This window comes from Carassius gibelio, chromosome A3 (assembly GCF_023724105.1).
Source record: "Carassius gibelio isolate Cgi1373 ecotype wild population from Czech Republic chromosome A3, carGib1.2-hapl.c, whole genome shotgun sequence".
NCBI lineage: Eukaryota > Metazoa > Chordata > Actinopteri > Cypriniformes > Cyprinidae > Carassius > Carassius gibelio.
Window position 1 is genome coordinate 16,039,049 of NC_068373.1, and position 21,735 is coordinate 16,060,783.

General features: G+C 36.4%; 1 protein-coding gene across 1 annotated transcript in view; it reads left to right on the plus strand.

Moving 5' to 3' along the window:
- The window catches only part of LOC127948971 (voltage-dependent calcium channel gamma-2 subunit-like), a 67,682-nt gene that overhangs the window by 20,797 nt on the left and 25,150 nt on the right, over window positions 1–21,735 (plus strand). Inside the window, exon 2 of the mRNA XM_052545862.1 lies at window positions 20,412–20,495. Coding sequence (XP_052401822.1) covers window positions 20,412–20,495 — 84 coding nt within the window. The remainder of the gene's footprint in view (window positions 1–20,411; window positions 20,496–21,735) is intronic.

Sequence of the window (21,735 nt, forward strand, 5' to 3'; positions counted from 1 at the left end):
GTCTGATCTGCTACTTTTTAAAGGGTTTTGGCAAGCCAATTTAGGAGATTAGTTTGAGCACACTAAGGCAAAAAAAAAAAAAATATTATAAAAATAATAATTATAATAAATAAATTTAAAAAAGGGTGCAAATACAGCTTGACAGCTTGTCACTTGGCATTAGTTGGCAGTACTCTTAAAATACAACCTTACAACTTATCCACCCCTAAAAGGTGCACATTAGTAACTTAATGTACACTGGTTAAAAGAAATGGATATAATCTCATAATTAGCAAACTATAAAATCTAAATATTGAAAGCCAGTTTTAAGTAAATGAGATATAAACTAAACAAGATACAAGAAGAAACAATGAAGGGAAAAAATAGCTTTTGTGTTTTTCATTTAAAAATGATTAGTAAATATAAATAATTAGAAAGAAACTGCAAGTGAATTTGCAAGTAATTTTGAAATAGAATGACTGAAGTAGTATTTTCGGTAACACTTTCTATGAAGCCTGTATTTATGATATATTATAAGGGTATTCTTAAAGCATTATAAAAAACCTTATAATATGTTTTATCAACAATTATAATACATCATAATACTTACATATATGTGGTTATAAGTTTAAGAGTATGATTATTTATAAAACACAATGAACGCCATATTACAGTAAGTCTACTTCATACAGTATAATGGACTGTATCATATCTTGACATTGTTCAAGATCTTACTACAGCTTGTGAGTGGTTAGATGTTGAGTGTTATTTGAGTGTTTCTGTGAAGCTAATGTTAATTAACTGATGTGAGCTTAATACCCCAACTGAAAAAAATTCAAAGTTTTATATGGTTACATTTTATTTTGATGGTCCCCTTAATCAATCGATTATAATAAGGCTTATTATAAATAAAGGCTTCATAGAAAGTGTTACCATATTTTCTTTTAAAATGTACTCCAATAATGTTTTATTTACAACTTCAATAAAAACAATTTTACAATGTAGAAATATGTAACCATAAGGTACTGTTATGAACATTTTAGTGGTAAATAAGGTACAGGTTGGTTTTCAGAAGTGATGGGGGTGGGGGTGGTATTATATAAGTATATAGCAGGTAAGGTTTCCACAACTAATAATTTTTACTAGTCATCCAGAAAAGAGTCTGACGCTCAGTATTTTCTGTCTGTAAATAACTTATCATATACCATGCAACATCACTGGCCTTTGCTGTTTCTGGTAAGTCTGTTAATGGAGAGTGTGTGAGTGGAGAGAATGAGATGAGAAACAGAAACATTCATATCTTCACTGCCAGATTCATTCTGCTTCCACTGTCATAAACAGAGTAAAAAGTCATATCCCACTTATAGTTTCTGTCAGGTTGTGGGCGACACTTGATTAGTTTCAGAGCAGTTTGCAAGAATTTTGGCTTGTATGTGTATGTGAACACTTTAACTTCTGTCCACAGCCCACATGTGCGGGATCCTCATAATGTGCTTTGTGAACTCAAAGAATTACAGGTTTACTCTATTTTCACTTCTGCGTAACTCCAAACATAAAAACAACAACAACAATAATAATAATAGTATTATTATTATCATTATTATTATTAGCATCATCATCATCAATGGGTTCACACAGGGATAAAAAAGAGATGATGAGTTATTATGATATATTATGATATATTATTATTATTATTATTATTATTATTATTATTATTATTATTATTATTATTATTATTATTATTATTATTATTATTATTATTATTATTATAGAACAAATTTTCCAGTCAATACATCCAGCATTTCTTTCTCATCATCATCTCTTTTTTGATCCCTGTTTGTGATCCCATGAACTATATTTTTTTCCTATAGGTAACACCTATTAGTTGCTTATAAGCATGCATATTACTAGAATATGAGCCATGTATTAGTGCTAATTAAGAACATATTAATGCCTTATTCTACTTGACCTTATTCTACATCTCTAATCGTACCCAATACCTAAACCTAACAACTACCTTACTAACTATTAATAAGCAGCAAATTAAGAATGTATTGAGAGAAATGTCGTAGATAATAGTTAACAAGTGTTACCTGTTCTAAAGTGTTACCGATATTATTTATGGGTATTACTAAATGAGTGACATCATACAACACTCATATCTGTGTGTAGACACTGTAAAATTGTACAGTACATTTTACAGTAAAATGTGGTTAAATGTACAGTTGAGGGAAGTTTTTTCAATGAGGAATCATAAACTGACAAATTTATGGTTTTGCATAGGAATGAATGAATGATTATTGTTGTTGTTATTGTACATATACACTACGGTTTTATGTTATATGATACGTTGTTTTATGCTGTTATATTCATTTTTATTGCATTATTTTAATGTCACGTGTGTTATTATGATAGCTTGTGGAAAAGCTTGTTATGCATTTGATTAATCATGTGTCTGTCTTCACCACCTGTGTTTTAATAAGGTTGTGAGGTAATGAAATATACTTTTTTTTACTTTAAGGACAACCTACAAAGTTTAAAATGCTGCTACTGTATTGTTTACAGTGAAGTTCTGGCAACCACAGCTGTTGGTTTTACTGAGGATATGTATATATTGTGATGTATAGTACTATAATCAATGTCTGCTCTACAAGAGGAGGACTCTTAATTTGTGTTGCTGCTTTAATGGCAGTGGTCCTTTCCTTGCACAGGTTCATTTATAGGATATGATTTAATGAGCTTTTGAATTGATTAGAAATTACTGGCACATTTGTATCTGTAAGTTTGAACTCCAGGCTCATGTCAGTGATTGAATTACTGCTAAAATAAAGTAACTTTTGTGAAATGTGTGTGTTTGTAGTAAATGTACACTAATGTAATTAATTATAATTAATACACAAGCTCACAGGTTACAGCAATTGCATGTGAAAAAGTTAAACACGTTCCACTTTAAAAGCGCTGTGATGTAAAAGTGAAAGATGGCAAATTAGGTATTCTACCTGAGAGAATTACACAGGAGGCATAAGAGCAGATATTATTGATTCCTCTCTAGCCCTCCCTCCCTTCTTTCTCATTCACACTTGCATGATTTTTCCCTTTGCCCCTTTTCCCTCTACTCCTCTTTTTCTCTGGGCATCTGCTTTTTACAGTAAACTTTATAATCTGGGGACAAAGCCACATCGATTGCCTTTGATTTGTGATCTTTTATGGTCACTATTGCAAGCAGTCCAGCAGATCCATGCTCCAGCATACACCTGCTGCTATTAAAAGAGGGCTAGATATCCAGCTGATTTACATGTGAGTAGAGTCCTCTGTGTGATCCAAGGATTGCTGTTTGAAATGGCAATTTATGGTACAAAGTTGGCGCCTGTGCTAACTGTGCACATTTTAACGATGATAGCTCAAGCTATTCCTCACCAATATGGTGTATATCAATATTTGTAATGGCCGCAGAGATTCCTAATGCTTCCAGCACTGTATGGAAATGCTTTCAGAGGCTGATTTTAATGAATGGAGCATTAGGTACTCAATCTCTTCTTCATTGCAGGACAATCAGTGTTATTTTACTGAAATAAAAATAAAAACACTCCAGTTACTAATGTAATCTCAGTTCCCTGAGATAAGGGAATGAGTGTTGTGTTGACATTCTTATTGGCAAACTCCTGTTTACTCTGATCCCAGACAGCAAGCAGTTTCGGCCCAGAACCTGCCCACATCTGGCCCTCATGGATTTCACGCGGGCCAGATGCGGGCCGGTTCTGGGCTGAAACTTCTTGTTGTCTGGGATAAAGCCTGATTTGATCACATTCATGTAGCTGCATGAACCAATGGTGCTTCAACCCACCAAAACGGGAGGAGCTGACCGCTATATAAGTTGGCTCTGAGTGGCATTTTGTCCGAATATTTCAACTAAAGCGACAGTCATCGATTTGCGTGCAGCCTTATAGCAGCCTACGCAATCCTTGTTCCATTATCTCAGAGAACCAACATTACGTTAGTAACTGGAGCATTCCCTTTTGAACAGTCTCCTGTTGCTCTTCCAGAGGGGGGAACTTGCTATAACCTATTTTTCAGTGCCATCAACAGTGGTGAGAGTAGAGGGATTAACACACCGAGTAGGGGGTGAGCCACGTCCTGGTGAGTCCCTCATCATTTACTGGCAGGATTGGAACGGGCCATTGGTGGGATGAATGTTGACATCATCCCTTTAGGTACCACTCATCTAGAAGGCCATGGATGGGCTCGAGGCGGAGATACAACATGAATCAGCTTGCTGTCTAAGTTGAGCCATGTTGTTTGTGTCAGAGGCATGGTTTCGGGCTCTTTGCTTGAACATGCCGACTGGATGACTCCAGTCTTCCTCCTCAGATGCTGGTAGCCAATGAGGGGTGCTGATCCTTGCATATGAAGCATATCGAGGAATTGGGGAGAAAGTGAAGCATGTAGGAGCTGCGCCGACCTGAGTTCACTTTAACCTGTTGTTAAAACCCCGCTGCTCTGCTGTTGGGAAATGTGAGAGCAAAGTGAGGAGGCAAGACTCATGCTCTCACAGTGAAACCATTCGAAAGGGAACTAGTGTAATGGGAGAAACTGAAACCAAACTATGCATTCCCAATAGGTTGGTTAGATTTTTTTTATATATTTTTGAAAGAAGATGTTTATGTTCATCATGGCTGCATTTATTTGGCCAAAAATACATTAAAAACAGTAATATTGTTAAATATTATTGTGACGAGTGGGGCGGGGCTGAGAGCCGTGGGAACGGAGCGAGTGATTGGAAATGAACAACACCTGTGACACTCACTGCATTTGAGTCCCACGGAGGAGATTGGAAGGATACAAAAGAGGAGCGACAACAGTGAAGGACGTGAGAGGACAAGGCCTGGGCTTTATTTTGTGTTTGGTTTTTATTTGTCATCCGCGAGGGGCTGTCGCGCTGTTTGTGGTTATTTTGGTAATTAAAGTCTTTTTTTGATTGTCTGCCGGTTCCCGCCTCCGTCTTCCCGATGATCATGAAGTTTGTACTGCGTTACACTGGTGCCGAAACCCGGGAACCGGCGGACATTCAAATAACAACTTTAATTATAAAATAAACACAAAACAGCGCAACAGCCCCTCACAGACGACGGTCGTGCACAAATTAAAACCAAACACAAAATAAAGCCCAGGCCTGGTCCTCTCTCATCCTTCATTGTCGTCGCTCCTCTTTTGTATCCTTCCAATCTCCTCCGTGGGACTCGAGACCAGTTCATTTCCAATCACTCCACCGGCCTCACTCCATTCCCACGGCTTTCAGCCCCGCCCCACTCGTCACAATAATATTTCAATAGTCCTGTAATTTTGTACTTGAATATATTTTAAAATGTAATTCATTTCTGTGATGGCAAAGCTTAATCTTCAGTGTCACATGATTATTAGTATTATCAATGTTGAAAACTGTTCTGCTTTTTTTTTACAATCACGCCCTGCTCATATAAAAAAAAAAAATGCAAAAGTTAAGCAAAATAACGTAATGCATTACTTTCCATAAAAAGTAACTACTGTAAGTAATGTAATTTGTTACTTTTTTAGGTAGCAACACACTGTAATGCATTACTTTTAAAAGTAACTTTCCCCTAACACTGGATATTTTCTTGTTCGAAAAAGTTTAAAAAGGGAGGCCATTATAATAGGTGTTATTTATTCAGGTCCGTAAATGTGTAAGCATATTATTTTATATTGCCTGTGTATTTGTGATATTAGAATAGAGGAGCAGGTTTGACGGCCTGTGTCTCAGTGGTACAGGAATGGCTGCTGTGAGCTAAATCAAATTAGCACCTGGTCTGTGAGGATTTTTGGCTGGTCAGTGGTTGTGTTAATGAGAGCAGCCTAGCCTCAGTCACTCTGTGGGTTTTACAAAGCATGCACCACAGTGAGCCTGCACACACGTGCACACATACTGTGCAATGGAAGTGTGAACACCCCCCCACCACCACCACCACCATGAATCGTGTATTTGAAGAGCTATGCATGTGTTTTTTTTTCTTTGGCTGTCTCACATCTGCATTACAAAAATATAATATTACATGTTTCTGTAGAAAAAGAATAGATGGTGTTATGTGCAAATATCAATTACAGTGAGTATAAGATAGTACTGAATTTATATTCCTCAAACATTGTGGTAAGAGTTGTGTGAAGTGTGAAACCTCAATTAATTCAGGCCATTTTGCAAAGAGACTTTTGTTTCATAGCAGATTTTTTGCCTTTTTCTGTTTTAATTTTTCCATAAATTTTTTACTATTCAAGATGTATTGACAGATTATTGATAGTAGACATTCAAAATGTAGCCAACAGAGTCACCATAATATTGCCATACTGAATTCCTATTAGTCTTTTATTCTACTGCTATTTGCATGCTTAAAGTATAACTGATTCATGATTAAAGTAAAGCTGATTCCTCATACATTTTTTTATAAAAAATACATAACATAAACTTAAAATACCTAAGATTACTTATCTCATTTTTTTTACTCTCTTTTTTTTTTTTTTAGCAATTCGTAGTTTGTATTTCAAAGTTACGAATTTTAACCTTGTAAAAATGTGAAATATAAAGTCAGAATTGTGAGATATAATCTCACAATTGCGAGAGAAAAAATGCCATTGTTGTGAGACAAAAAGCAGCAATGACCTTTTTAATTTTTTATTCTGGTGTGAGGTGAATAAATTAATAAGATAAGTGCAATTTCATATCTCACAATTCTTAATTCTAAGAACAATTCTCAGATCTATGTGGAAAAAAGAAAAAAGAAAAAAGTTGCAATTACCTTATTTATTTGTTTGTTTGTTTACTTCTATCTATCTAGCTATCTATTTATTTATTTATTTATTTATTTATTTATTTATTAATTATCCTATAGCGGAAATGGTATGCCATATTAAAGGGACAGTGCACACAAAAATGAAAATTTCAAGAAAACAATTGTCTTTGTAGTCGTGGCCTAATGGTTAGAGAGTTTGACTCCTAACCCTAAGGTTGTGGGTTTGAGTCTTGGACCAGCAATTCCATGACTGAGGTACCCTTGAACAAGACACTGAACCCCAACTGAGCCCTGGGTGCTGCAGCATAAATGACTGCCCACTGCTCTGGGTGCTTGTTCACAGTGTGTGTGCACTTTGGATGGGTTAAATGTAGGGGTGCTCCGATCATGATCGGCCGATCGTTATGCGCATCTCGTCAGTAAAGCCGGTTCTCTAATCAGCTGTTAATTCCATCAGGTGCGTGATTTCACATAGAGCAGCTGTTACTACACAGAGCCATTGTTAATAGAGAAGATGCGCAAATCCACTTCATTTTCAGCATTTTTTGGCGCATCTTCTCAGTTAACAACGGCTCTGTGTAGTAACAGCTGCTCTATGTGAAATCACGCACCTGATGGAATTAACCGCTGATTAGAGAACCGGCTTTACTGACGAGATGCGCATTAACGATCGGCCGATCGTGATCGGAGCACCTCTAGTTAAATGCAGAGCATGAATTCTGAGTATGGGTCATTATACTTGGCTGTATATCACTTTCACTTCACATTTAATCGCAGTTTTTAAAAATATGTGATTTTCCTTCTTCTGTGAAGGTTTGGTCTGGTCTGGTCTGGTCCAACAAATGTTTTAGTTTTTTTGTGTCTCTGTGTTTCTCAAAACAGAATATAAGGGTATGTAAATGATGCAGAACCAGAAAATAAAACAAACTAGCTAAAAGTAAGGTATTCCCTCAACGAAATGTAAAAGATATATCACATAGATGATCATTGATCAAGTACAGATTTAAAGTTTGATCAATTAAAGCCTACATGACTTGTCACATCATTCTTCTTGTTGGCACAGTCAAAATTCAGAAATATGATGAATCAGGACTTGTGTAATGTGCTGCAAAAAAAAAATTCTTAATCAGCATCAAAAGCAAAGCTGGATGAGATATTTGCATGCATTTGCATAAATTTAAGGAAATTTGTGTGATTTATTCTTAAAACAAGAAAAAAAAATCCTTTGGAGAAAGGAAAAAAAATATATACTTAGCTCAAGATTTAGTTTCAACCAAATGTATTTTGTTTTAAGGAGGTTAAGATGTGTTTACTGGAAAACAAGACAAAAATACAGATTAAGAAAATATCGTTTTTCTAGTGTGTATGTGGGATTAAACACCTATCAGGCGACATGAACATGGTGTGCCACAGCCTGATATAGATACTGAGAGACGGAGAAAGAGAAGAGAGAGGCGAGAAAAGAACAGCACATGCAGATCTTTGACCAGCTGTTTTTAGAACGCCCTCCAGTCCTCATTCCTCACATCTCTATCCTCCTTTTCCTCTCTCTCCATGTGCTCATTCACATGTTTTAACCCCGTCACCCCTCACCCTTTTTACTGTGTATTGTCTTTCCCATAGTTTGTTGAAGAACCATTATAGTCAATGCCTACTGCCCTCTTTCCATGCGCTGTCAAGGAAACAAACTTTTGCACTACTTTACCTTTTATTCGGTCTCATTCACATGTGTGGGTCCTGTGGTCCTTTGTTTAAAGAATCTGTCCATATCATTCATTTGGAGTTCTGTTCTGTTCTCTGCGCTTTTCTTGAAGGTGAAAAATTAATCGAGGATGACCCAAAAAAAAGTTTGCCTGGAAACTAGGATAAGAACAACTGTTGTCCTACTAGTGACACCATGTGCGGTAAATAGACAGGGTGACATCTAAAGTGTAAGCTACTCACAGTTCCCACTTCCCTTATTTTTATTTATGTTCAGAAGAAACAGAAAGAAATACGGTGGCTTAGGAGTCACTGACCAGTGACACAGTTCACGTGCCTATTTTTGAGGGGCACCAGTGACCACCCTGGCTCACTTGGTACCCTACATGAGAGGAGAATTGGAAAAATCACTAGAGTTTTACCATAAAAGAACGACTGTTCATATTCTGCAAGCAAGCAAACCCATATTTAAACATGTTTTTATAATATGATCAAATAAACATTTATATTATTGTTTTTTTTAATAATATATGTACACACGGTACATTATATTAATAACAACAACAAATGTACTATATCATTTGTTCATTTATTTAAATTATAATTAATTTAAAAGATTATATATTAAAGAAATATTTATGATAATAAAAAATATAATGTAATATTTATTTATAATATACAACAGATAGATATACTATTATTATTATTATTATTATAGCTGTGTGCTATATAATTTTATTATACAAGTAAAAAATATAATGTATTTGGGCACATCCCGCCAGTTTATGTGGGAATGACTACAGTTGACTACTCCCTTGACACTGATTGTCATCTTTCATTTGTGAGATCTTTTTTACTTTTCCCACTTTGTCTTTTGCTCTCTGCCATCCAGTCTAGCATACTCTTCTCATAAACATTCTTTCCATCTCTCATTCTCTGGCCATCCTGTCAGTTCTGATGACCTGGTTCTTGGTAACGGTCTGGAGTCTTAGATTAGCTCTCCAGTGGAGGGAAAGAGTGAAGGATCATCTCTATAGCTTTGCTGTGAATTTTCAGCTGGGTCAGATACTCTTGACTGTAGTCTCAGAGTAGCCCGTTTTGTATTTGCTGGACAGCGGTACCAAAGGCATAACATTTTAGGAATTTATGAGCTTTGGTTAAGATAGAACATCAGCAATTCACACACTTCATACGCTGAGAGAAAGCTGATATAAGTGACATAACTGAAAACCAAAGGAAGGAAAAGATTTTTTAAAAAGAGGTCATATGAGAAAGTTCTGTCAGGGTAAGGGGGATGGGTAGACAGAGAAAGAGGTGATGTGTGTGTGTGTGTGTGTGTGTGTGTGTGTGCTCTTGTTTTTGTGACATATCAGGACACAACCCTATATAATGACATGGGTATGACAAAGGTATTACAAGGAGAGGGTGACTTATGAGGACATGACCCATGTCTCCATTTTTCAAAATGCTTATAAATCATACAGAATGAGTTTTTTTGAGAAAGTAAAAATGCACAAAGTTTCCTGTGAGGGTTAGGGTTAGGTGCAGGGTTGGTGAAGGGCGATAAAATATACAGTTTGTACAGTATAAAAAACATTACGCCTATGGGATGAACACACTTTTCACAAAAACAAACATAATAAAAAACATATATAATTATTACAGTAGTCGATTTAAAAAAACAGAATGGCAGGATGAAGGGAGAAAAAGACCCATTTAATATTTTTTAACCGTGAAACAAAAAGAACATGAAACTTGCTACAGTGGCCAAAGATGTCAATTTGCATGTATGCAGAGATGAACAATTTATAAAAATAAAAAAATATAGGAATACAACATGGTGCCCTGTCTGAAGTCTAGTTTAAGAAAGTTTAAGCTCTGTTCTGGAACCTTGTATGGTCCAAAACACACACCACCTTTACACCAATCTAGCATCATTAGTTATGCCAGGGCTCATGCACACACATACAGAGCACCTGCTGAGAATGGTGTGAGCAGAGCTCTCCTGGCGATTTACTCCAGCGTGTACCTCACCAGCAAGATTATTGAGATTGATAACCTGTGATTATTAAAATGAATACACCGATTATGTCTGTTGTGCCTTATGCTGCCACTATCGTTAATTAAGGCCAAATCGTAAGCAGACCACCGGCAGATACTAACCCCATACCCATCCATCCCCATCACTGAGGGCAACAGTAACCACAAATTTTTCTCTACACCTCATTGTGGTTTTGGTATAAAGTATGTGGTTATAAAGACACAGTACCAACATTAGAGGCACTTTAGCCAAAACAACACACTATTTAAAATTGTTCAGTAGCTTCCCTGCTGACAAAAACATCCTCAAACCAGCCTAAGATGGTTAGATGGTCTCCCTGCCTGGGCATGCTGGTTAGTTTTGAAGGTTGTAGACAGGCTGAGAGCCAGCTATACATGCTAAATACTAGTTTGGAAGAATAACCCTAGCTTGACCTGTATAAGACAGTGCTGGGTAGTAACTGATTACATGTAATCTGCATTACATAATCAGATTCCCAAAATTGTCTTGTAATTAGGTTATATTACATTTTTAAATACTTATCAGATTACAGATTATTTGATTATGCGATTGCATAATATTGACACAATAGCAATAAATAATTCATAATTTATTGATTCTTCCTAATTATAATTCTTCTTTTTTATAATTTATATTTTTCTTTTGAAAAGCATGTGGCTTATATATATATATATATATATATATGTAATTTCATTATTTATATGGGACATCTGTTTTTTCTCATGTTAGGCTTATACATCCATTTGATATAACCATCCAATAGGCCTAAACTGTAACCATGGAAACTAATAATGCATGGCTCACGAGGCTGCTGGTAAACTTTCTGAATCTATTACACCCACCTGCAGCAGGCTAGTAAAAATGATGCGATTGGGAGGAGTTTGCTGGAAAAGCCAAGCTTTCCCTCTCGCAGAGAAAAAATCTGGCCTACTCCTCCACGGTGCTGAACTGAGCTGATTGACACCCCCTACACATTCATTCACACACACACACACACACACACACAAATCCATCAAATACATACACACATTAACCCTCTTCAGCTCTGTCTTTAACTGTGTGGGCAACAGTATTGATTTTCTCTTGAGCTGAAGGGATGACATCACTGTTACAGGGGAGCAGCATGTGGGCAGTTGCTCACATGCCTGTCTTTAGTTGAGTGGACAATGATAGGACAATGGCCGCAGAGGGTTTGAGGACTGTGTAAATATCCTTGTCCAGCAAGAGAGAAAGAGAGCTTTGAAAGGGGTCAGTTATTGTTTTTCCAACCATTAACGCATACATGCTCACATAGCGTAAGCGAGAAGGGCTGTGTAGTGACACTGACTTAATAGGGAAGGCGACTTCAGATGAGCTGCATGAAGGGTGGAGATGAGAAGAGAGGAGGACTGCAGGAGAATGCTCCCAATTATTTTTAATAATCCCTCTGTAATCTTTCACACTGAATGGAAATTGTGCAGAAGGTAAAAGCATGGGAAGATAAAGATTACAGTGAAAGTAACAAATCATTTTTTTTTTCATGCAGTAATCTGCCATCGTTAGGCAATGAGCTTCATGGTTTTTCTGTGGTCATTCATCTCTGAGAAGCTGAAAGAAATAAAAGGGAGAATGAAATAATGAGGCCAAAAGAGGGAGGACAGGTACCAAAGTTGGGTACAACGCGGTACGCAGTGACGTATTCTAATTACTTTTCCTGATAATGTAGTAATGTAATGCGTTGCATTTTTAATTTATGTAATTTGATTATAGTTAGGGATACTGATGTCAATAAAATTACGGTACTTAAAATACAAATGCAGTGTTAAGAAAGGAATATGAAGTAAAGGGATTTTAAAATCATGTTTTGCACGTCAATATGTCCTTGACATGATCAAATCACCAGAGAATGCAAGCTAAAATGCAGACGAGTCAAAGAACATTTAGATGCAATGAAATGTTGCCTATTATATTTCAAAATGTTTTACTCGATTTCACATATTTTAGTCTGCCATTATAGATTGTTTTCTTTATTTGACAACAAATTATTCTTTTGTGTGATTGTACTCAAATAAAAGCAGACCAGTTTCAAATGATGTATTACTCTTATCTGTACCTTATGATCAAAAATGACAATACATTTTAGATTATTCAGTAAAAAAATTTGATCGTTGAAGTTGCTGTTTTGATAGGTCTTTTTTTTCAATATTAAATTACTAAAAGAACTATGAGTTTCACTTCGTAGTATATTTTTAAGTTTTATATTTTTTTTATTAAAAAGTAAAATGAAGGTAAAGTAATTAGTAATCTAATTACTTGTTAAATGCAGTAATCAGTAATGTAATCAAATTACAATTTTAAAGTAGTAATTAATCATTTGTAGTGCATTACTTACCCAACACTGACACCTACTATAGATATACATATAGTTACTGACTTGATATTTTTTCAGTAGACATCCTGAAAAGACCAGCTTTAATCTGGTTAATGTTGGTTAGTGATGGTCCAACATGTGGCAATACTTAGTTGGCGAAGCTGGTTTATAAGCATGGCTTTACAAATGATACTGGTTGACCGAAGATGTCATATAAATGCCTTAAGGCTTAGTAGCATACCAGGTCATATCAGACCATACTTGTCTGCTCAAGCAAAACTGCCTTAGCAGTTGTGTATGTATATATATATATATATATATACATTTTTAAGAAATTTGTAAACCTTTATTTTGAACTGAATTGAACTCTTTTGAATTAAATGAGTATAACTGAGAGAAAGGGGAAGAAAAAGTGAAGAAATGAATAGCGAGGAGTTTCAGCAGGGAGAAATTGTCCCACTTTAACCAGCAGTAAATCCCACGCAGCACAGCCTTACAATCCAGCATTTACTCAGAGAGACGGATGAGAGAAGACTGGGGGGAAGGTGCGTAAATGCTCCAATGGCCTGAGCACAGAATGAAAACATTGCTGTAGGGAATTAACTTCACATCTCAACATCAACTGTGTTCATTAATAAAAATGCATAATCTCTTCATCTCTTTTTTGACATCCAAAACAAATTTTATTTATGTGTGTTTCTTCAGCTATCTGCCCTTATCCTGTGTACCCAAAAAATGCCTTTTACACTCTCACTAGTTAAGTTTAATTTGTCCACTAGCAATATCAAATAGTTGATGTGAATAGACCATTAAAGGAGAATTTTCTTTTTCTTTTTTTTTCGATTAGCAAATTATGGATTTTGGATTTAAAAAATGGATTAAATTGGCAGACATTTTTGTATGCTAAAGCAAATTACATAGCTAGCTCTTCGTGTATCCTAAATACAACTATAATTGCAATATTTTTCTACAATTTGGGAACATGTAGTTTGACTGGAAATCTGCACAAATCTACACAATAAAACAACAGTGTCCACAAATTATATTCTCCCAAATTTTTATTTTATTCCTTTAATATAATAATATTTCCTCTCAATAATTAATACAATAAAAAAAATACAACTGGGACAAAATTGTCATGGATGGATAGATGGAATATTTGTATTTAACATTTTGTTTCGATTATTATAATTTGAAAAATGTAATTATGATGCAATATATAATTATGTAATACTTATTTTAAATTGGAAAGTCATATTTACGGCTTAAATTGTGGGTCTGGGACAAGAGTAAAATAAATAATTTCTATATAAAAAATTGCATTTGGAAAATAATAAAAAATAAATCCATGATGAAGTTTTCAAGATGGTTACTGTTACAAAATATCTGATATTGTAATATAAATCCACCTCTGGGACATAAAAGTGCATGCAGTTGAAGAAACACCCACATACATGTGATTGTTCCCAAGCAGCCTCAGTTCTCAGGCAGTGTCTATGGAAACGAATATCCACTGACATGAACAGAGAGAAATAGCTAGGAAATAGAGAACACAAGACACGGAGGTTCATCGACTGATGGTGACTGGGAAAGCCTGGTGTGTGGGCTGAGCGGGGGTTTCTGCCGCACAAACACTCATAAATTTGCTGTCTTCCCTCCATACCAATCCCTCTCTCTCTCTCCTCCCTTCTTTCCTGACCCCCTCTCCTTAAGCATAATCATAATTGCATACTTTATGAGGAACTGAAACAGGAGGGCAATGCATAGCTCATCTACACGTCACGTGATGGGATGGGTATCACAAACCCTCTCAGCCATTACAGTGATTAAATAAGACAGACTCTGTCCCTATATCAGTGATGCAGATTTTGGGCTTCTTCAGCCCTTGATACAGGAAGGTGAATAGATTCAACTTTACTTCACCATATGTATGCATTTAGCAGATGCTTTTATCCAAAGCGACTTACATTGCATTCAGGAGAACAATTTTCTGCATACAATGTTAATTGCACCAGGCAAATAGCAAATATAATTTATAAAACTTTGATTGTGTGTTTTGTGAAGTCACAGTCTTTAATGTGCCCTAATTTATGCACAAAATGGGTGTGTTTGCCTTGAATACAATAACTTAATTTAAATAGACCACAGTGCATTTTCAGCACATAGTAATAGCACTGTGAGTGGCATGTAAATAAGATGCAGATATTTATAGTTGGCATACCATATGCAAAAGTGGTGAAACCATTTCATGAATTTCCCCATTTGTCATTATACTCCAGTACTGCAAAAACATGTCTAAATATGTCTAAACATTCATCGATAAAGACAAAAGCAAAATGACTTAAGATGAATTAAGCTTAAAGTAAGAAAGAAAATATATTGCTAAAGGTTAGAAAAATAAATTTTATTCAAAGGGAAAGGAAGTTTATTAATGTGACCCCATTGACATTCTTATTTTGAGCTTAACATTTGACAGAAAACAAGATTTAATATATTATGACATTTTGTTTCTCAAATATATCTTGATTTAACAAACTTGATTTAAGTTTAGAGATTTGCACTGGAAAACAGGTACAACTGTTTTTTTTTAAGTGAACATTTTTCTATGTGAAAGACACAAGCATAGCTGAATTGGAAAATATGAAAATGTTTTAAAACTCTGAAAAAGTCATATTTTCAAGTTTCTCTTCTGATATTAAAGTTGTGGAATTTGAATATAATGGAACTATATTATCATATGTATTTGGGCACAAATAACCTACAGTACAGAACATTGCAGACATTAAACATTTGTACTTTTGAGATATAACTGTTTACATTATCAATACACACTGTATCGTATTCTCTGTTTTACCTTAAGGATACATTTTCCCTTTCATTCTATGTTTGTTATCTTTGTTTGGTTCATCCTTCTCTGTCCTGTTCTCCCCTTTTATCTTCACCTTCTGTCTCTCTCTCTCTCTTCTCCCACACCTGCTCCAGCTAATTGCCGCAGAGCTCACTGATAGAAATCAATGTGCAATGTCTGATTTTGAGCCAAAGCACAGGAAGGTGAGGTAGAGGAATGGACATCATAAATACACAAATATACATACTCAACACTTGCGTATCTGTTCCTCGAATGATTAAGAGGTGTCTCACACAACACTGTGTATTGGGCTTCCCACAGATCCCAGGACTAAAGCCCCGAATCAGTCTGACCATAATAACATTAACTATATATGATCATACATATTATTCATTTATTGCCTTAAAGTGAACCCCAAATGGCTTTGACTAATAAATAACTAACAAATTCAACAGAGTAAAAGAGACTGGTACTGCTATGAAAATCTATCAGCAAACCTTTTCAGCCTTTTTACATTGAGGATAGTTCACCTGAAAACTGTCATTCTCTCATCATTTACTTGCCATTATATCCTTCCAAACCTGTATGAGTTTCCTTCTTCTGTAGAAACAAAAGACAATATTTCTAGAATATCTCGATGTTGTATTTGACTTCAGTGACTTTCACTATATGGACAAAAACAGATAATCATCAATCAGATTTGTAATGACTTTGAATGTGGATGAGTAACAGCATGAAAATGTATCCTTTATGGATGAAAATAATTCTCATCCTTATGGGAAAAAAATGATTAAATCAATGAGGAGGTCAGGGTTCACTTCCAAGGGGCCTGCAGTATGAAGTATAATTATTTTAATTAATTATTAAATGAATTACCAATTTAAAAAAATATATTATTAATATTACTTTTAATAAACTGAAAGAACATAACAAATGTTATAATGCCAAAAAAGCATAAAACCTATTATTTCATTATTTCCCCCTCAAGTTTCCCAGTTTCTATTTATAAAAATTGCTTTTGAATATTGAAGGGGAGGGGTCAAAAAGGTTAAGAACGACTTACTTGTCATCTTATTGCAGTTAGTTAGTCTAACACAGTGCAGAATTTTTTTTTTAAATAAATAAGCAAAAGCAAACATTATAGAATAGAATAGAATAGAATAGGTAATCACTGTATTAACTGGTCATGTGCTGTTAAAATAATATAAGTCTTTATCTCTTTATCTCATTGAGATGTCCCTGCTCTAATAGTAAGGGTTTGATTTTCCTATTGTTGCATAAGGGAAATCTACAGGACCGGGCCGTTGTACCAATATGATCTGTGAGGCTTAAATTATCATCAATCACAACTACAAGGTTCCTGGCTGCCCTGTAAGGAGTTATGGTTGAAGAACCTAGCTGTATAAAGAAGTTGTGATTAAGTACTAGGTTGGCTAAGACCATGAGAAGTTCTATCTTAGCAAGGTTAATTTTAAGGTGATGGTCTTTCATCCAGCCAGATATGTCTATCAGACAGGCTGCAATGTGAACAGCTACCCTTAAAGCATCTGGTTGGAATAAAAAGTAAATTTGAGTGTCATCAGCATAGCAGTGATCGGAAAAGCCATGTTTCTGAATGACAGATCCTAATGATGGCATGTAGATGGAGAAGAGAAGTGGTCCAAGCACGGAGCCCTGAGGAACGCCACTAGAAAGAAGTTGTTACTTACAGTAGAAACCAGGAGGTTGTACTGTGTGAGAAACATAGATAATTGATTGAACACCACATGTTCAAGTGTCTTTGCAATGAATAGAAGAAGGGATAGGAATTTATAGAGTGTTTATTAAGTAGTGAGTTTACACAATCCTGCTTAAATGCTGTGGGAAATGTACCAATGTGAAGAGAGGTGTTGATAATGTGAGTGAGTGCAGGTATAACTGAAGAAGAAATGGTCTGAAGGACATGAGTGGGAATAGAATCAAGAGGACAGGTGGTAGGATTTTTTGAAAAGGATAAGATTGGAAACATCTGCCTCTGGGAGTGGACAGAAGGAGAGGAGAGTGTGTGTATTTATTGCTATGATGTGTTTGTCAGTTTGTGGTGTGGACAATTGGCCACTGATGGTTCTTGTTCTATTTATGAAGAATATTGCAAAGTCATAAGCTGTAAGAGTTGATGAAGGAGGGAAGGAGGAGGACAAAGAAGAGAAGGTTTTGAAAAGTGTGCGAGAGTCAGAGCAATTTTGTTGTGGTAGTTTGCCATTTAGAGAAATTTGCAGAGAAAGAAGAGAGTAGTAATTGATACAAACTAAGGTCATTAGAGTTTTTTTTATTTGCACCACTTCCTCTCTGCAGTCCTGAGCCTAGAGCCATGTTCACAGAAAACATTGGACACTGAGGGGACAGAGGTTTGGTGTGTGCTAGTCTTGATGAAAGGTGGCAAAAGTTATCCAAGCAAGATGTTAGAGTGGAGCAAAGAGTGTCCGTAGCATGTTAGTGTTAGTGTCCAGTGCTAAAAACTGAAAGGATGGAGGAAGTGAGAATAGGCGAGAGGGAGAGAGTGAGCGTAGGTTACGCCAATAGGTGACCTGCGGAGGAGTGTGTGTTGTGTCAGGAGTCAGTTTGTGGTTAAAAGTGATGAGGAAGTGGACTGGGGTGTGCAATGGAGTAACTAAAGTGTTTTCAGTGGAGCAGTATTGTCCAATTGGTTACCTGATTTGTGAGTAGCCGTAGTAGACACTTGCTTGAAGTCAAATGAGGCAAGCAGAGTGTTGAAGTCAGCAGCCTGGGGTTTTTCTATGTGGACTCCTCCAAGAAGTTACCCAGATGGCTCAAGGGATGATAAACAACTACAAAGTGGATTTTAATAGGGTGGGTAATAGTAATTGCATGTGATTCAAATGAACTGTTGCCAGTAAGAGATAGTAAAAGATCAAATTTCCATTCATTTCAGATAAGTAGACCAGTACCTCCATTCCTCCCAATCGGTGTGGGGAAAAAGAATTAATGGAGAGGGCTGAAGGAGTGGCAGTGTCCTCAGGTTTGATTCAAGCCCCAGTAAGGGCCATGAGGCTGAGACTTGAATGAGTAGCAATAGATGAAATAAAGTCTTTAGATTTGACTAAAACATGTAGCTGAGAACAAAATGTATAAAAATTAAGAAGGGGGGGCGGTGTCAATATTCAAGTGTCTTTTCTGTGTCCTTGATAGGTTGAGTCGTGCAGGTAGAGTCGCTGGTCTTTACAATTGTCGGTCTCCACACGGGGAGGGCTTCGCACGAAGGCAACCACGGTGATACTAACCAATTATATCCTCACCTGATACCTCGTTATTAAATTCAGCACGCCAAGACTTACTGCTTAGCAAAGCAAAATCAGAAAGTGACGCAATACATTCGAGAACAAACATAACTTATGGACACGTTTAACAAAGTAAGGAAAACAATGTTATAGCAATGACAACCACACTAAAATTTGAAAATTGAGAAAAGAAACAAAACTCTGTAGCTATAGTCAGTGTTCAACCAGTGACCAATTCTTTTTGAAGACCCCACCACTCAGGACAGTCACTAGTAAAGGATATGTGACTGTGCACATTCTTGTGCTGCCTTCAGCCAATCAGCATCGTCATGAAGTTTTTGTTGTTGTTTTTTCTTTGTTTGTTTGTTTGTTTGTTTTTTCAGTTCTACTGTGATTAGTCACATGACATTTTAAAACTTAAGTGATTGCTCATGCCTGCTCAGTTCGGGATGCAATTGTTTTTGCAGATTTTAAATCGCAAACTTTCAGCCCCAGCTAATAAGCAACCATTGAGATGAACAGCAATGCTAATGGATTGCTTTCTCAAGGTATTACGGATCTGCTCATTTTGACAACAGTCATTACGCTTGGCACAGAAATTACACACTTCACCTCTAAGTATTCTTTTACAATGCATTATTCTATTATCTTTAAGCCAAAGCTGTCATCTTGAACAACAAAACGGAAACCAAAAATGACAGCCAAAAAAAAGACCCCTAATAGACTAGCCCTATAAAAGCAGAAGGTACTGCTTGCCTGGTGAAACAGACTGCATGGAGCAGAGAGACTAGTGTAAATCTGTCTCCTACATGAAAGTGTCTTTGATAGGCCTCTACTCTCATCTCATCTCCACAAGCATGCCACTAATGTTCTGCCTCCCAGCCAAAATATCCCTAGCAACACCTGGCACCATGAAGCAGAAAAAAAAAACTAATTAAATCATTAGAGAAACACATGGGAGGATGGAAAAGAGAGAGTGGGAGAGCAAAGAGGTAACGGGGGAGGGATGAACAACTTCATAAGCTTGGCACTGCGATCCTGGTGTCGTGCCCATTGTTCATGTCCACACACATCAAAGGCTGCAGTAATCGCTGCTGTTTGTGGGCCCACATCTCCAGTTCACCTTGCCTGGCCTGTTGTATGCCACAGGCAAGAGCAGTGCTGGAGGATGGCATTCCTCGCTGAGCAGGCCAAGAAGTGCGTGAACCTGGGAATTAGAACCCCTGTACGCCCAATGAATGAACGTTAGGAGATGAGCTTCTCATTACAACAGCATTCGGAACTCTTGTTTACAAGCCACCGCTTGCTGGTGGAGTGGCCTCATGACAAGAAGAATGTGGAAATGTAGTGTTTGAAATCACAAACCTAACTCTGCAACTATGTTTCTCTGTTACAGGAAACTTCAAAGGAATGTGTAAGCAGATAGATCACTTTCCAGAAGACACAGATTATGAAGCAGATGCCTCAGAGTACTTCTTACGTGAGTGCCTCCTTAGTGTTTCCGTGACAGTATTCATGTTCTCACCATCTTGTTCTTTCTTGTTCAATCTGTGAGGCATTTCAAGTAGTACCAGATATGCTATTTTTGCCCAAGTGCTGTTACTGCTGAAACAGTTTGGATAAGGTCATCACCAGGCCTGCAGAACTCTGCAGATATCCCATTATTCATAAAGTTTTACACATTCTTTGCTAATAAGTAAAATATTAAAAGGAGATATAAATTGTCCCTTGATCTTTTGACATATAATAGTCAGTGTTCTAAAAAAACATCCTGTAAGTTTCAAAACTCGAAACTTTCTCATTAGTTTAAAAGCAGCTTTTATTGAAACCAAGCTCAGAAAACTTTTTCAAATGTGCCACATTATAACATGATATTGTGGCTAAGCTCCACCTCCACAGGAGAAGAGCCTGCTTCTGCATCACTGCCTCTTTAGCTCCGCCCACTGATAAATGCCAGTAGAAGGAGGGGAAATACTAGAGAGGCAAACACAGGATAACTCCATCAACAGAACCATACGGATGACATTAAAAGATTACAATACACTGCATATACAATACAATACAATACACATAGTGTAAGTTGGGAAAAATAGTCTTTGAATTGCCTTTCTTTTCCTAACACATCTAGATTGGATGTGAGCACATTTTGCATCACGTTACAAATAAATTTTTCTTTCAGGTCAGATGCAGCGTGGATGCTTGAATGTCAGAAATAGAGCAGGACATCAGTTTACTTTTGGAGATTATTTATGTCAATCCAGTATCCAGTGTAGACAGAATCATCGATTATAATGGGTTCTGTTGTCTATAGTTGCGTTGCACTGCTTGCGTCTGATGTAAACACGGGGTCAAATTAGCAAGAGCACTAGATCACATCAGTGAAACACTTTTTGTTTGCTTGCTTTACTTTGCTTTGGATTTGACTCTGGTTTTAAACAAGACAGTGATGCAGGCTTTTCAGAGAGACTGTAAGTAAATGATGATGCAGTGCTGAGTCTGACTAGAGTGGATCTAACAGTAATGTCGCAACACATAAGTGTGAGTAAACATGCTTTTACAATTAGATTAGATTAGATTCAACTTTATTGTCATTGCACGTGTAAAATAAAAGGCAAATAAATGCGGTTAGCATCTAACCAGTAGTTCAATAAGCAGTAAGTACAGAATATAAGGTGTCTACAATATGTTATAAATGTAGAATAAATGTACAGATAAGGCAG